Source organism: Stylophora pistillata, chromosome 4, assembly GCF_964205215.1.
Source record: "Stylophora pistillata chromosome 4, jaStyPist1.2, whole genome shotgun sequence".
Taxonomy (NCBI): Eukaryota; Metazoa; Cnidaria; class Anthozoa; order Scleractinia; family Pocilloporidae; genus Stylophora; species Stylophora pistillata.
In genome coordinates, this window is record NC_142522.1 from 28,107,682 (window position 1) to 28,123,378 (window position 15,697).

At 38.9% G+C, this 15,697-nt stretch overlaps 2 protein-coding genes and 1 pseudogene across 2 annotated transcripts; 1 reads left to right on the forward strand and 2 right to left on the reverse strand.

Annotated features, from left to right (window-relative positions):
- Nucleotides 1-617: 617 nt before the first annotated feature.
- Nucleotides 618-2,378, reverse strand: LOC111329269 (neuromedin-U receptor 2-like; annotated as a pseudogene).
- Nucleotides 618-5,767, reverse strand: LOC148733172 (neuropeptide Y receptor type 2-like). The gene has a single exon (XM_088755922.1). It carries the CDS (start codon nt 5,602-5,604, stop codon nt 4,567-4,569), a length of 1,038 nt encoding a protein of 345 aa, XP_088612048.1. The 5' UTR covers nt 5,605-5,767; the 3' UTR covers nt 618-4,566.
- Nucleotides 5,768-7,753: 1,986 nt separating this feature from the next.
- On the forward strand, nt 7,754-10,850 carry LOC111329251 (galanin receptor 2b). The gene is made up of 2 exons (XM_088759043.1): nt 7,754-8,452; nt 8,706-10,850. The coding sequence occupies exon 2, from the start codon at nt 9,023-9,025 to the stop codon at nt 10,061-10,063; it is 1,041 nt and encodes a 346-aa protein (XP_088615169.1). The 5' UTR covers nt 7,754-8,452; nt 8,706-9,022; the 3' UTR covers nt 10,064-10,850.
- Nucleotides 10,851-15,697: the final 4,847 nt, after the last annotated feature.

Here is a 15,697-nt window from a genome sequence, read left to right on the forward strand (position 1 = left end):
GTGTGAAGTTACTTTATTTCACTTCTCTTCACAGAGACTGTTAGCAGGATTTTTAGCTGGATGACATGTATCCTAGAGGTCCATTCAGGGCAACCAGCCCTAGCCTTTCTTTTTAGCACGACACAAAACGGTGCAGTAGTAGAGTAGGAGGTGCAAAAACTAAGCAGAGTTGGGTCGAGTTGTGTATTTATTCTCCTCCTTGCGCAATCCGATCACCATCTTTCAGCAAGACCTTGTGCTGATAAAAGTATAGTTATGGCGAGGAAAATAGTGGAGTGGGAAAATTATTTTAACAGTCATGTTTAATAAGGCGTAGAGAAATTTTGTGTTCTGATAAGTATACTAGTCGAACGAATCAGACAAGAAATACGCTTCAGGCAGTCCCGCAGCAGGAGTCTGTAATACCTTTGAAATACCAGCGGACTTGTATTAGGCAAAACACGTAAAATGCAGCAAACTTCATCGTTCCTATCCTGCGCAATTCAGGTTATTTTTTCAGGCGAGATCAACTTAAATGTGGGGACTTTTGGTAAGAATTCGCCAAATTTTACCGCTTCAATCCACTTTTGCGCCTTTTGCTGGGGACAATTCTGCAAAATTCACGATCTTGAGAAATATAGCATTTCTGGGACCCGGCTATTTTATTTATTACACACATTAGAAGGCTCGTCAAATCCGTCACGAGTTACACTCATCTGTGAACACTGAGTTTGATAACAGTCTACTTAATTCTTGCTTTGCCTTGTTACAACAGCAAACTGATGATGTGAAAACTGATTTGATTATCTTCATATTTAACTGTTAAAAATCATTCGTGATTAACAACTTGGTAAAATAAAATGCCCTTCTCCGATAACACTGTGTAAATTCGTATTCATGAGGCAGCGCAGTAATGATCGTTCATAAGGGAATAATTAGGTAACATATTTTGCCTTATTTACCCAAATGTTTAGCTATGATAATTGTCAAGAATTAAAACTGGTGAGTAAGTGCAAATTCCCGGAGGTGACCACCAACCAGGAGGAAAAGCGTTACAGAAGCTTGACTTTGGTTGCTTAATCACCAGAGTTTCGATTGTAATTTTCCCAAAGGATAATTGTTCTCTTTCACTCAACTTGACATTTATTACGAAATGTTCTTTGCTGTGTAATGTTGCCAGTGTGCTCCTCGATGCTGTACACCTATTAGTGATGCTTTGTGTAGAATTTGTTACCTAAGAATTGCGGCAAATCAGCCTGGAGCTAAAATTAATTTACATCCATCACGATAGTTCGAGCTTTGTAGCGCATACATAATAGGATTTAGGAAAGAATTAGAAAATAGCAGAAAGCGTGATGCTTTTTGAATCCAAGTCAATGTGCTGCAGTTTTTTTGGACCGTTTCATTATCCAAGGAAATAAGGAAGAGGAAATATATATGAAATGGCAGTGAACAGAAGGAAAAGGCAACAGCCAGCCAGATCAGAGGTCGACTGAGCTAGCTGCTTCTTTGTCTTTCTGTCTGCTTCTGTGTCTTTCTGTCTGCTTCTGTGTCCGATGACTTAGAGCAAATTGGGTTCGTAAAGTACAATCCGCGGATGATTTCAAAATAACAGATAAACAGTATCATAGAATTAACAAGGCCACAACAAACAACACTGAATGTAATGAAGGACTTGTGAAGGAAATACTCGTCTAAACTCCGAGGGCGTTTGCACGGATACGTGGAAGACGGGATGTTGTATGTAATGGCTTGAATATATGGGATACAGGATAGCAGGGCAAGCAACCACAGCACGGAAATCATATATTTTACTTGATCTTCGTACATCCTCGAGTTGACTTAAAAAGGCTTTAGAAGAGCCAAATACCTCTACACAGCAATCGTACAGACATTTAGGACGGCGACATTGATGGTGATTGGAACAACAGCATTTCCCACAAACAACTTACGGATCAAATCCCCCGTAATCCCTTTCAGCTGCAGGTTGACGTTAGATAAAGCAAAGTCATACTGCACATCCCAGGACACAGAATGAAAGTCAGGAGATCAGCCACAGCTAATTTCAAGAGAAGATAGTTTGTTGATGTGTGCGTTGAAAGCGTTCTTCGCACTATGGTTATCACGATAGCATCACTGACAACACCGAAAACAGCAATGAATGTGTAAAAAGTCGCTAAAAGAACGTCTTGTGCTGTGCCGGGTGCCAGCTGATGATTGTAGGTCCTTTTTGTTACCTCCCATTTCTCTCGTTTTCTTCTTTCTCGCTGTACTTTCGTGATACCAACCCGTTTGCTTACTTGCAATTGACAGATGTTTACTCTAAAGAAACTAATAAAACCAAAGAATGAGTCTAAACATTTTAAATGATAGTTTAAAATGAATAAAGCATTTCCTTTGTTTCACGAAACAAATGTGAGAACTTTGAATTAACGTTTGATAGTCACAGTGTCTTTTTTGATAGTTGGTTGTACGGTATTAGCTTCAGAGTTACGTTCCTGAGGGGGAGAAACTCTTAAAACAAATGTCATCTTGGCCGGCTCTGATAGGCACTGTTCTGAGGCATTCAAATTTCAGCGAAATTTTCCGTCACAAAAAAAAAAGGAAGATTTACACCAACACGTTGTCTATAAAAGATGCATTAAATGGTCATAGCAACTTATTTCTGAAATGGCATTTCAATTATCAAATTGCTCTACAGGAATATATTCGTGCCATTCAGTTTCAGTCTCGTGACAAAAATTGTCTTTGAACCGTTTATGGAAACGGCTGGTGAAAGCTGGCAGAAGTTGAACAATGAATGCGTTTAATTTGTAGGAACTGTTCCGCTGTCATGCTATTTAAATTTTTAGCCCTCTTTAACCACAATAAGATAGTCTCTTTATTGCTTTTCAAGCATGCTAAACGGCGCCAGGCGATAATTGGAACTGGTCGCACAACGCATATGTTAATTTCCAAAAATGCGCAATTGTCGTGTTATTCTAATCTTTTACCTTCTTCAACAAATATAGCGTTTTAATCGCTTTTCAAGATTGTTGAACATTTACATAGATAAGATTGGCGATAATTGGCAAAAATACACGTTTAAATGTTGACCCCGAAGATCTGCGCTGTTAGTAGTCAGTTGTAATTATATCGTAGTAGCTTTTTTTTCAATGAGGCTGAGTCAAACGAATTACATCTGGATCTTATTTTGAATTCGAGTTGATAAAGCGACAATTTTGCCTTTAAAGTTGTATTATGTCACTGAGGTGTCTATTTCACTTAACGTTATCATATCTCAAACTCACAGACCACTTTCCTATATAGTAAATTACGAAATTATGAGCTTTTTCTGGAGTGCAAAGAAAATTTGCTCTCTTTCCTTGGAGAAAGTTTGAAGTTAATGATCAAGTCGCTTTGCAGATTTCATTTATTTGATATACGGCAAACCACAGTATGGTCTGGGACTCAGCTCAATTTTTCTCATTTACGGAAACAACTACATTCATAGAACAGATTCCTCTCAAGAGATGATGACAAATTTGTAATAATACCAACAAACTCGATTTGGAAGTAGAACGACTAAACTTTGCTGGAGGATCAACCGTTATTCATAGTAAGTCTTGTCGAGTCTTGTGGCTGAGAATTACGGAAAAGGTATCGGCCAATCGCTTTTTACCAACGCCTTGTTTGTGAGAGCTGATTGGTCACTTTTGCCGTTATTTTATTGGTGATTTATTAAAATATTCGATTGATATTCGATTGATAACCAATTCTTATCGCACACTTAACTCATCCTTCTTCTTTTGCACACAAGAAACGTTCGAGATTGCTAATTAGTCCGAGAAAAGACTTGGTAGTTAAAGAAATTTTTTTATTTATTTTCTTTTTTAGCCGAGTAAAGCATGTAGTGCATACATATTGTGCATTCAGTGTGATATCGATTTTTCAAACATGGATTATCTTCAAGGAATCGTTATCTTAAACAGAAACTCCGTCATCATAATTGCGGTTTTGATAGATTTATCTCTTCAGTCCCACCGTTATCTGGATCAAGTATCAGTGAGTTTAAAAATGATATACTCGGCACTGTAACGTTCGTAGGAATGGCCAACGGCTGAAACGAACTCTGATTCCACTCATTTTTTATATCATTATTTATTACTTACTTTTTATTTATTAGTGCTCATATGACTGAAAGCAGAGGGAAGGACTAGTTGACCAATTTATGCGAGAAATATCATGCTGAATCTAAGTCTCTTTCATCACTGTAGTCATTGCAAAACAGCAGTTAGTGAAATACGTGTTCCTCCGTCGGAGACAAAGAAAGTGTATGGTCAAATAAAATCCAATGCAAATGATATCGACATATCTCAACATTTAAAAGCGATCTGAATTGCAATATTTATGGGCATTTTGAAAAAGTTGTTCCGGGCTATTTCATTCTATAGTTTCTATCGATGAAATTAATCACTTCGAAATGAAAAAAAAAGTTCATGGCAAGCGAATAATGCTTTCTTTGATTGTTTTTTTTTTAGTTGTCACTTAACTCGTCATTCAATTCTGCATCTGGTTTGTTATCAATCCTTCACACAGATGCAGCTGTCAGAGTCTCTGTACTAGGACTGTCTCTCCAATTCCAGTGGGTGAGGTTCTTTCCGCCAGTTTCATGGATCTGCGCCTTGAATCGACCACTTTAGTGCGGCAGCAAATTTCATCCATTGCCTTTCTGTAATTTGCGCTCTGTGCGGCATACAACAGCGGATTAATGAAAGAATTAAAAAATATCAGTACCCGAACAATTCTGTTTGCGAGAAACAATTGTGCGAAATCTTGCTTAATTTGAGCGTCCGTGATCAAGGAAACATACATAAAGAAGCACGCAAACGGCAAACAGAGTGCGCAAAATGCCACCGCTAAAGAGACAAGTAGTTTTAAAAGCCTTTTCATACTGTTCTTTTCGGCTTCGTCTATCCCCGGGTCTGACAAATCCCACTTGAGCACTTTAAGAATCGAGAGGTAGCAAAATGAAATCAAAATGGAGGGAAATACAATCATGACCAGAGAGTGAGCGATAATGTAGACCTTAACAATTGACCCGTGTTCCAGCGTCCATGGGCGAGTGCATGGATAACTCGAGCTGGGATCCTTCTTGTAGATCGTCCACAAACTGTCTGGGAAACTCAAAATGAACGACAGTACCCAAATCCCGACAATGACTAAATTCGTGTTGTTGGAAGAAATGCTCCTACTGCTACTTTGAAAAGGTTTGACAATTGCCACATAGCGCTCCACGGCGATAACACACAGAGTCAACACGGACGCATCGAATGTGACGACGGCATTTCCAGCAAAGAGTTTGCAGATGATATCACCCAGTGTGGAGTTCATCCTCGAATGATTCAATGCAAAGTCATAAATACCGGGACAAAGAAGTAACGTCAATAAATCGGCCACAGCTAAGTTCAGCAGAAGATAATTCGTTGTCGTGCGCATCGAAGGCGTTTTGCGTACGACAGCAATCACTACACCATTACCCAACACGCCAAAAAACACCATAAACGAGTATAATGTGGCAAAAACGATGTCCTGTGAGGTTGTTTTTAAATGTTCTTGGGATCTATTTAAATAGCTTTCATCCATTGTAAAAAAGATCGGAAAACCCACAAACCACGTTCGCTTATGATCCACTCAGACTACAAACTCCGAAGAATCAGCTTAGAACTATGAAAAAAAAGCGTTTTTATGCGGCTGTTTTTAAAAACTTCCTCCGTCCTGTTCCGTCTCAGCGATGAATAAATAAGGAGTTTTGAGTCAAGTTCTAAACGATATATACATATATGCTCGACCAAAATGTTAATTAATTGCAGCATTTGATGAGCCGGCGATAACTACGATAGGTGTCCATAAAAACAATTGAGTAACGAGGCAACATTTAAGTTCAGCAGTCACGCTTTTGTTTGGTGTTTCATAGTTTTTTTAGCCCAATAAAATTACATTCGGCCTAACGCGCCGTGGCTAAAACGTGCCAGGCACAGTGAGCCGTGAGTCTGAATGTTTCCTTATTTGTATTAGAAAATAAATGCCCTTATTAATCACAAGAGGCAATGAGCCAAAATCGTAGTCGTCGAGACCATCGTCGCTAACGCAACGGTTATATTCTGAGAGAAGAATAGGGTGCAAAAAGTCCATTTAAAAAATTAATCGGACTCTTTTCATTCTTCCGACATCTTAGAACAAATTTCCGCTAAGATTATTGAAGAAGTAATAAAAATTACAGGAAACGACATTATTGATCTATTCAACGAATATTGCACCCTTTAGGTCTGGAGTGGCGTTACTTAGTGCACAGATAACACATGGCTTTCTACCAGACAGAGAGGTGTTAAACGAAAATCGCCTGAAATTAAGTGTTTCTTTTCTGTAGCGGACTACCGGAAAATAAATCGTGATAAATCCCTCATTTCCTGTTGAACATTGATTGCATTTTACTGGGTTGTTTGGTTATGGAATTACAAACTGAAATGTTTTCTGTGTCAAACCACTTAAAAGAAATAAAAATTAGGAAAGTTTATTCGCATCCTTTTAAATGCAAATTATAAGGTGACCCGATTAAGTGGTAAGATAGATTATTGATTACGTAAAATATCTTTCTGCAGCTCTGTACATTTAATTCTGGATAACCGTTTTGTGATACCCTTTTCTCCCAAAAAAACTAAGAACCCTGTTTTTTTCCGGTACTATCACTTATCTATCTCGGATCTTGCAAAATAAATAAATAGATCAAAAAAATATTGTGAAAGATTTTATTTTTGATCACCACTGTGCGAAAAAAAAAGCGTCATAAGCTTTTTTAATCGTTATTCCTATCAGCATTTTATTTCCTTCATCTAGTTTAACGGTGAAGGAAGTTTCGCAATTTCTATAGGCGCAGTGTTCTTCTTAGTTGTGGTTTTCAAATAAACGCAATGATGTTACGTTCTCTCAATGACGTCGTCAAGATTCTCGTGCATGCTTTAATCTATTCTTGGGTTTCACCCACGTGACCAATTCTTGGGTTTCACCCACGTGACCAACAGCTTAGCAACGGTTACTATCCGCCATCTTGGTGTTCCTCGAGCGTAAACAAACCGTATCTAACGAAGAGTTCATGTGAGAAAGAAGGGATGGTTTTATGCATTGTTGTTAGCTGTTCGAGCAAAAGTGGAAAGCAAAAAGACTAAGGATTTTTTCGTATAATAATTTAATAATTTTATTATTTCTATAGCGCAGAATTAATTCGATATATGATCTAATGCGCTATACCTAAGATCATTACAAATCAAGGGGAAGAACAGGAGGAACTAGAAGTTGTTGTATGGTTCGAGGCTTGCGGCTGTTGTAGATCCTCGATTTTTTGGTCGAGCTTTTCTTTGTGCTTCTTAGCCGATGAGAAATCGATGTCTTTAGCCCTCGCATACGGCACTTCATTGACATATGTCGGCAAAATCCATGAACATTTTACCTGAGTGCAAGCGAGCTTGGGGTGTCACGAAAACTCACACCCCGAAAACTCAGACCCCTCGAAAATTCAAGAGATAAACTCGACTCATGATCACTCCTGGTAATGCCGCGTGTATTTTGACCTTTTGCGTCAATACAGTTTGGGTTCGATACAGTTAAAAGTTGCACTAAGTAAAGCTTCAACCAGAGAATCGTGGGTGAAAGTTTCTAAAGAAACTGTGGTGCTGCGTGGGTGGGGGTAACAAAGAAATTTGGTCATAGCAACTAAGTTGAAATTTTAAATTTGCCTCCGTAACGAGTTAAAAGGCTGACGTTTCGAGCGTTAGCCCTTCGTCATTCGCTCTGATGAAGGGCTAAAGCTCGAAACGTCAGCATTTTAACTCGTTACGGTGGCAATTTACAATTTCAACTTAGTTGATGTAACCTATTAACCAGAGAATCGTGCTTGATGTAACGTCATATTCCCTCGACTAGCAAAAGAGAAATTCCATGGTCATTGGTTTGGAGAAACAACTTTCAGATCTTACTGGTGAAAAGCCCTTGAGGGAACTTTTACACCTGCTACCTTAAGGGCAAATATTCTGCTAATGGACGCTGTATTTTCAGTCGCTATGTCAGAAGACCTTGAGCTGAACTGTCAAAAGCGGATTTTACCGGCTACTAAAAATCTAAATTATTTGTTTTAGGCTAGATTGAATTTTTGAAATTGAACAAGGGAGTTTCTGAAATAAGCTGTTCTATTTTTAATTCACCTGTCAGCTACTTCATTTGAATTTATAAGACACGCTCGCATTTCACGTTAAGTGTGGCATGCTCAGCCGAGTTCTGATGAAATTTATTGAACGAATAAGACTTATAACTGACTTCCCAATCGTGAAAACACAAATAGAGACAAAAGTAATGGAAGCTCGACTGGTAATACCTATCCCAATCCAAAACAAACGTCATTTCCGAAATGATATGGATCTTCTCTTGTCTTGTTTGTCAGGTATATTTATTAAGACATTGTATGTTAACATATCATACTCTATGAGTGGTCTTAGAAAGCGTATGTTTCTGGTTTTCAATTTATTTTAACCCTAAGCTTCAACACAGCCGTTCAAATGATTTCAGGTTATTATTTAAACCCTTTTTATGCTTTCACAATGATATATAGACATAGCATTTCACCTCTTAAAGTATTAAATTGCAACTTTGAATAATGTGAGGATGAAATATTAATTACTTTATTTTCACTTTAGCGACCTTGTTGCATCTCCCGTGTCGCAACACAGAGAAGACATCCCTTATTGGTCTCGGCACTTAAAAGCTACTTGATAATGAAGCGGTAATTTGCATGTTCCTCGGTGTATTCACCTGACTAGGAACACCGCGTGTAGAGGTAGTATATTTAATTGTATTTTTCTCTCGCATTTATCATGTGAAAGCCATCCTTGCGGATCTAAGCAAACCTATGGCGATCTTGCTGCAATCTGATGAATGAGGGAGAAAAGCTATTTATTAGAATCGGAATCTCATTTACTGTTAGAAGCACTGAAACAGCTACGTTCGATCAAGCATGCCTGGAAGTAATAACACGAGCAGAAATTTTACCGAAGCAACGATTTCAAATCACGATGTGGTTTTCGCCTCCTTGTACTCCTTCATAGTTCTCTTTGGAGTGATAGGAAACTCAATCGTGATCACAATAATTCACAAAACCCAATCAAATCACACAACAACTAACTATCTGCTAATGAACTTGGCTTTGGCAGACTTACTAACGTTGTTGTTTTGCCCTGGACTGTACGACTTTGCACTTCAGAACGTTTATTTAAATGGATTCTCGGGAGATCTGATCTGCAAGCTGTTTGCAGGAAATGCAATAGTTCCAATTACCATCAACGTGGCCGTTCTTACGGTTTGCACGATTGCTGTGGAAAGGTATCTGGCGCTTCTCAAACCTTTTCACTCTAATTTGAGAATCAATGAGGATCGGGTTAAATATTTCATAGCTGGGCTGTGGTTGTTAGGCTTGTTGTCGTGCATCCCAGATATTCAAGCCAATACGTACAACGTCACTTCAACTTATTCAAAATATCCCTGCAAACGTCCATGGAGTTTAGATGAATACTTCCTTCACAAACCCTTTATCATCTTCACGTGTACTTGTTTTGGTGTGGTGAGTTTTGTTATCCTTCTATTCTGCTATTTTGAAATCATCCGTGGCTTATATTTCACAAAAACAATTTTTTCCCAGTCGTCTGTCACGGGAAGCCGTGAAAAACAAGAAAAAAAACGACTGGCCAAACTTCTCATTTGGCTCACCATTATTTTCGCCCTCTGCTCGCTGCCATTTGCTGTATTTTTCATATTTTTGATATCTTCTAAGCAAGCATTCGTCCAGGATAATTACATTACTCTTCATCTACTTCACAGACTATGTCGTTTTTGCCTTTTTTCGAACTCCTTTTTCAATCCATTGCTTTACGCCTTGCAAAGTTCCAATTTTAGGGACGGGTTCAAGAGAATCTTCGAAAGCTGCATGCTCTTTAGAGCCTTAAGAAGAACATCTCAGAAATCTTACTGTGTGGAACTAGGTGGACCTGCTAAGCTGTGAGGTTAGAGAAACAGTTTTGTGCCCTCAATTAGGTACCACTGTCGCAACACTTGAAACAATCACCATACTCATACAGAAGGACTAAAAATCGCCCACTATAACAAGCTCCGCCGTAAATAAGAACTGATCCCTACCATTATTCATGGAGGATTATTTCATTCGCATGTTCTCGAGGATAATTACAAAAAACTTCTATCTTTACGATGCCGAAATATAAAACTATTACTTTAGGTCTTATTTCCACACAGTTGATACCAAATCCTAATCAGCAGAACTTCTATTTAATCTTAATTGTAATTTTCATGGCCTCACTAATCATCGTAATGATATCTAGCTAGGTTGGCAACGGGTACTTTAAACTTTAATGATAAATACTCCCAAAAAAGGTTTTTCGGTACCTATTTGCAAATATGAATGGTAACTATATCTGACAAGCTATTGTTAAATTCTAAATTCTAATACTTTGTTTATTATCTTTTAAAATTCCCCTGCATTAATAAACATTTGCTATTGTCTGTCTAGATGGCTTGCTCACTATGTCTAAAATACCATGGAAATCATTTACGCCTTTTAATTTTTTTCTGCCAGTGGCAAGACACACTGAAAAAGGTACCTCAGTGGTCTAACCAGCAACACAATACATCTCATATTTACATATCACTGCTGGAGATCCAGAGATAATAGGCCTTTCTGTTGATAGTCTTGAGACAGCCAATAAAAAACAAATGTTAAAAGGCTAATATTCCTCTTTTTCCATAAAGAATAAATTAACCTCATTTATGTGGAATGAGAATGCGTCTAGTTTTTCTCCTGTTTTGTATTGCGTATTAAACTGCAAGTGGAGAAGGGAAAATGAGAAGGGGCATCATTTAAAAGGATATTTATACTTATAAAGTGAAGAAGTGAATCCCGATTTCAGTCGCACAGAGCGACAAGAACTGCACTTTTTGAAAGTTGATTAACCGAGGAGACACCATTTCATTTAAATGTTACCCACTAGCTGCCTCGTCCCCAGTCGCTCCTCGCGATTATTTTGGGGATATTCTAGTTAATTATTAAGAAAAGGCGAAAGGAGTGATGGGAAGGTGAGAGAAGGCGAGGCGACTGGCAAATCCTGTATCCAAGATGGCGGAAGCATTAATGGCGGATTTCCCGGAACTTCCTAGACCGGTCCACAAGGCTCAGTTAAGTATGAAAAAAATCATCTCTCCGGAGCAAAATTGCCGTCAGAATGTGATATTTTTTGAAGAAAGTGGATTGGGTCAGCATTACAGGGTGATTCATGAGAAATATGCAACTGCGGAGGTAGTCGCGAAGGCACGAACTAAGACGTGGGAAATTTATAGCCGCGAAACGTTACACTTCATCTTCACCATCTCTGAATGGAAATCGAAGGTGAGTATATAAGTTATAACTTATAACGCATCCAAACTTAAATTAGGCGAGCCAAACTTGCGAGAAAATGATGAAAGCGGTGACTGTATTAATACTATTTATCAAAGTTCATGGGGTTGATGCGGTCGGTTTAGCAAGAGACTTTTTTATTCGGAATATTGCCATTGCAGACTGCAGACTGCGGGGGAAGCATTAATAAACACCACTGCGGGACTGCGGTGGCCTCAAGTAAGACATATTTTAGCCGGGTATTGTAATATGTGACCAACTTACCTTCAATCGATAACTCATGAATAATGGGGTTGACGCAGTCGGTTTAGCAAGAGACTTGTTTATTCGGAATATTGCCACTGCAGACTGCAGACTGCGGGGAAAGCATTATTAAACACTACTGCGGGACTGCTGTGGCCTCAAGTAAGACATATTTTAGCCGGTTATTGTAATATGTGACCAACTTACCTTCAATCGATAACTCTCCGATGGAAATCACTAAGAGTATCATCAAAAAAATCTTCAGTTGATGGAAGGCGTGCTTCGTCTTCAGAAAAATCTGCCTTTCTCGCTGTCTGAACCGATTTACAAATTTTCGACAGATTTCGCATATATTCGACACACGATTTCGCAGGCTTTCCCTCTTCCTCTCTCTTCTCTTCCCATCGCTTCCTTCGCTCCCCCAAAATATTCGATCGCGAGCGACTGGGGACGAAACAGCTTTTTCTTGGGAAAGCCTGTGGAGGAGGCAGACCCACTAGTACTGCGTCAGGTTTACCGGATACTCTGTCGGTGTGTAATGGGGCACTGGGAGAGTAAAGTGTCTTGTCAATGAACACAACATAATCGTAGCTCGTATTTAGATCATCTGGCGCACTGATGACTACTGGCACCACCATGATGAATCTCAACGAATGGACGAAGTGGATATCAACATTATGAATGTAACTTTGATTTATCCAGAAAGAGAATGATTCGTTTTTTTCTCTACTGGAATCACTCGGATCACTGACGGAGCAACTTCTTCGCATAAAAACTATGGTAAAAGATCTCCGTTAACCTTGGTTATCACAATATTCATGCAGACAACAAGATAGTGTCATACAACACAGCTTAACGAGCTGCTGTTAACAAGAGAACATGAGTTGATGTTCCAGCGAGATGATAACTGTGACGTGGCGAGACCAAAACATTTTGTAACTCTTCTCCCCTTGGGATCGCAAATGAACAGATCATCTTTTTCAAACAGAATGAAACCCTTCCAGCCACATATATTTGCAAAAGCGACGGAAAAAGCTATTTTTGCGGAATTATCCACTGCGTTAGGAATATCTCCGCACTCGCTGGTTCAACAAACACTTAGGACTGTATCTGTCGTTTTCTTCACTTTATTGCAGTCATACTTTCGCTCATCACCACCTTTCTAATCATTCCCCCTTTATCTTACAGAGTTCCCTAGTTTTATTGCTATCACACGTAAACGCCCTAGATACGTACATCTGACTGCAAACCTAAACTGTCAAACATTCATCATTGTTTCTTCGTGATCTAAGACTTGTGCGCGACATTTATTTTCTTAGCGTTGACTGCTTTACCTTCAGAGTCGACATCAAAATGACAGAATAGAATCCGATTACAATCTTTAATGACCACTGGTGATTTGTGACAGGAAACAAAAGACCACAAATGCTATTCGATACGGATGTGGTTGGAATACGCAATACACGTTTCTGCATGCAAGCGCACTATAATTATGTCGGAAAACTATAGTTCCACGCGCGACGCGCGACACGCGTAAGGATCTGGTGACAACTTCTTAGACACGTGCATGATTTAAAAATTATGTAACCACAACGAAGCGATTAAGTAACAAGCTGGCAACAGTGTAATTATCGAAATCTTGTAATACGATCGTAGTTATTGTGAAATGTTAGAGCGACAGTGTGAACAAGAAAAAGAGCGAACAACGATTGTAAGCGTACGTGTGTTAAGATTGTGAGAGAACAGAAGGAAACAAAGAACGTTATACAGTCCTCAGATTGTGAGTGGAAATAATTCGAACAAATTACAAGAAAACGTGCTCGAACCTTATCTAAAAAAAATACTGTAGGAAAGGATACTTCAGCTTGTGACGACAGCTGTTCCTCCAGGCATAGGGTAAAATAGGGACTGGACTGGACTATTTTTTGAACCATTGGAGTTTGGACCATTGAGTTTGGACCATTTTTTTGGACCATTTTATAAGGGGGGAAGCACACCATTAGTACTCAGGGAGGGGTGGGTGTAGTCTATAAGTATTGAGGGAGGGGTGGAAGGCAGACTGTTATCACTCAGGGAGGGGCGGGAGGTGGTTGTAATTGTCACTACTGGTTAATGGGGCTTTAACTCGATCGTACAAATTATTTTAATCGGTCTTAAACCGGTTGCTATAATGATGGAATACGAGTGTTTTGATTTCCTGCCATTCGGTCTTAATGTTCAGGTTTAGATATCCTCGAGTTTTTGCTTTGCCTCGATAAAATACAAGCAGGCGAAGCCTTTCAACATTTTTTTACCGCTTTTTCTCAAGGCAGTGATTGATATCGCCGAGGGACTTGAATTTTTGCATTCAAGGAATGTGGTATACAGCGAATGTCTACTTCGGTAGCCAAATATGGTTTGTCCCGCGCTCAACGTTGGACGTCTGCGCGTGAACCAATGTTCTCTTCGAAAAGTTAAAAACAATTCTTCGAGGTTTGCGTTTTCGAGGTCTGCGGTCTGCGGTCTCCGTTTTCGAGGTCTGTGTTTTCGAGACACCCGAGAGACGGTTGTTTTGTACGACTGTACCAACAATGATTTTTCATAGTAAACGTATAAACGTTAAAATTGCGATAGCGCTTATGAATTCTGTATGCGGCTAAGTCAAGGGCTAAGGACCGGAAATTCCGTGATCTCGTCTGATAACATCAGTGGCAAAGGAAGATAGGTAAATCTGGTAATTACATACTGTATACACAAAGGAAAACTGATGGTGCACAAGTCGCCTCAAAAGGCACACGCACAACCTATGCCAGACTGGCACCTCAACAGTGGAGGATCGTAAACGCGATATTTTCAATAAAAATTAAAGTCCAGTGTCTACGTGGCAGTTTTGCTTTCGCTGACAAAAACATTAAAGAGACGCCGCGGCCCAGCGCAAAAATTTTGATATACAAAAAGTCAGTCGAAAAACCGATTAAAATAATTTGCACGATCAAATAAAAGCTCCATTAACCAGTAGTGTTTACAATTACAAACACCTCCCACCCTCCCTGAGTACTTATTGACTGCACCCAACCCTCCCTGAGTACTAACGGTGTGTTTTCCCCCTTATAAAATGGTCCAAAATAGGGTCCAAAAAAGGGTCCAAAAAATGGTCCAAAAATGGTCCAAAAAATAGTCCGGTCCAGTCGTCGTTTTACCCTTTGCCGGTCTTTTCTCCAACAGAACAACCAAGCAACGTGGGGCGCAAGGAAACACCTTTTAAAAAAGGAGTAGAATGGACTGTACTGTAGAACAAACCAAAATCCCAAGTTCGAGGTTTACTTGATAATGGGCAGTGAAAAGCAATAATTCCCCGAAGTAAAAGACAGGTGAAATTTTTCTTGTAGCAATGCCTGAAATTTCCAGAACATGGGAAAAATTTTGTTTGGGTTTATTACCGTGACCACAAAATCCGAGAAAATGAAATCTATGGTTTTTTTTTCTTCATAAGGGTTTGCACGGTCATGACAGAAACATTCGCAAATTAGCACTTTTGCGGGTGGAATGACATAGTGGCAGGTGCTGTAGAATTAAAAATTCATAATTAAGGTTATGAATAATTTTACGATACGAGCGATTCTAAATGAAAAACAGCACAGTCAAATTTTCGTCAAAATGAAAGTTTCTAGACATTTCATGCTGTTTGTTTATTTTGGAACGGTTTTTCACTTAACTCCATTGTATTTTCCATTGTGTGTGGGAAACTCGACTCCCAATGGAAAATGTCTATTCCTCTCAGGCTGTTTTTTTTCAAATTTATTAATTTTAAGTACATGTTGTGAGAATTAACAGAGAATTTCAGAGACTTATCATGGATATGAAATTAAAATAAATTTTATGTTTATTAAAATAGCCTAGAAACCGACCCGTTTTGTTTCGTATTTATTACGTGCGAAGAAACTAGAAACTATATAAATAATTCATAATTCTTAAGTATTGACAGAAACAAGCTGCTATCATGATCTT

Coding starts and splice junctions, on each gene's coding strand:
- LOC111329251 (XM_088759043.1), top strand. CDS start 9,023: ATGCCTGGAAGTAATAACACGAGCAGAAATTTTACCGAAGCAACGATT.
- LOC148733172 (XM_088755922.1), bottom strand. CDS start 5,604: ATGGATGAAAGCTATTTAAATAGATCCCAAGAACATTTAAAAACAACC.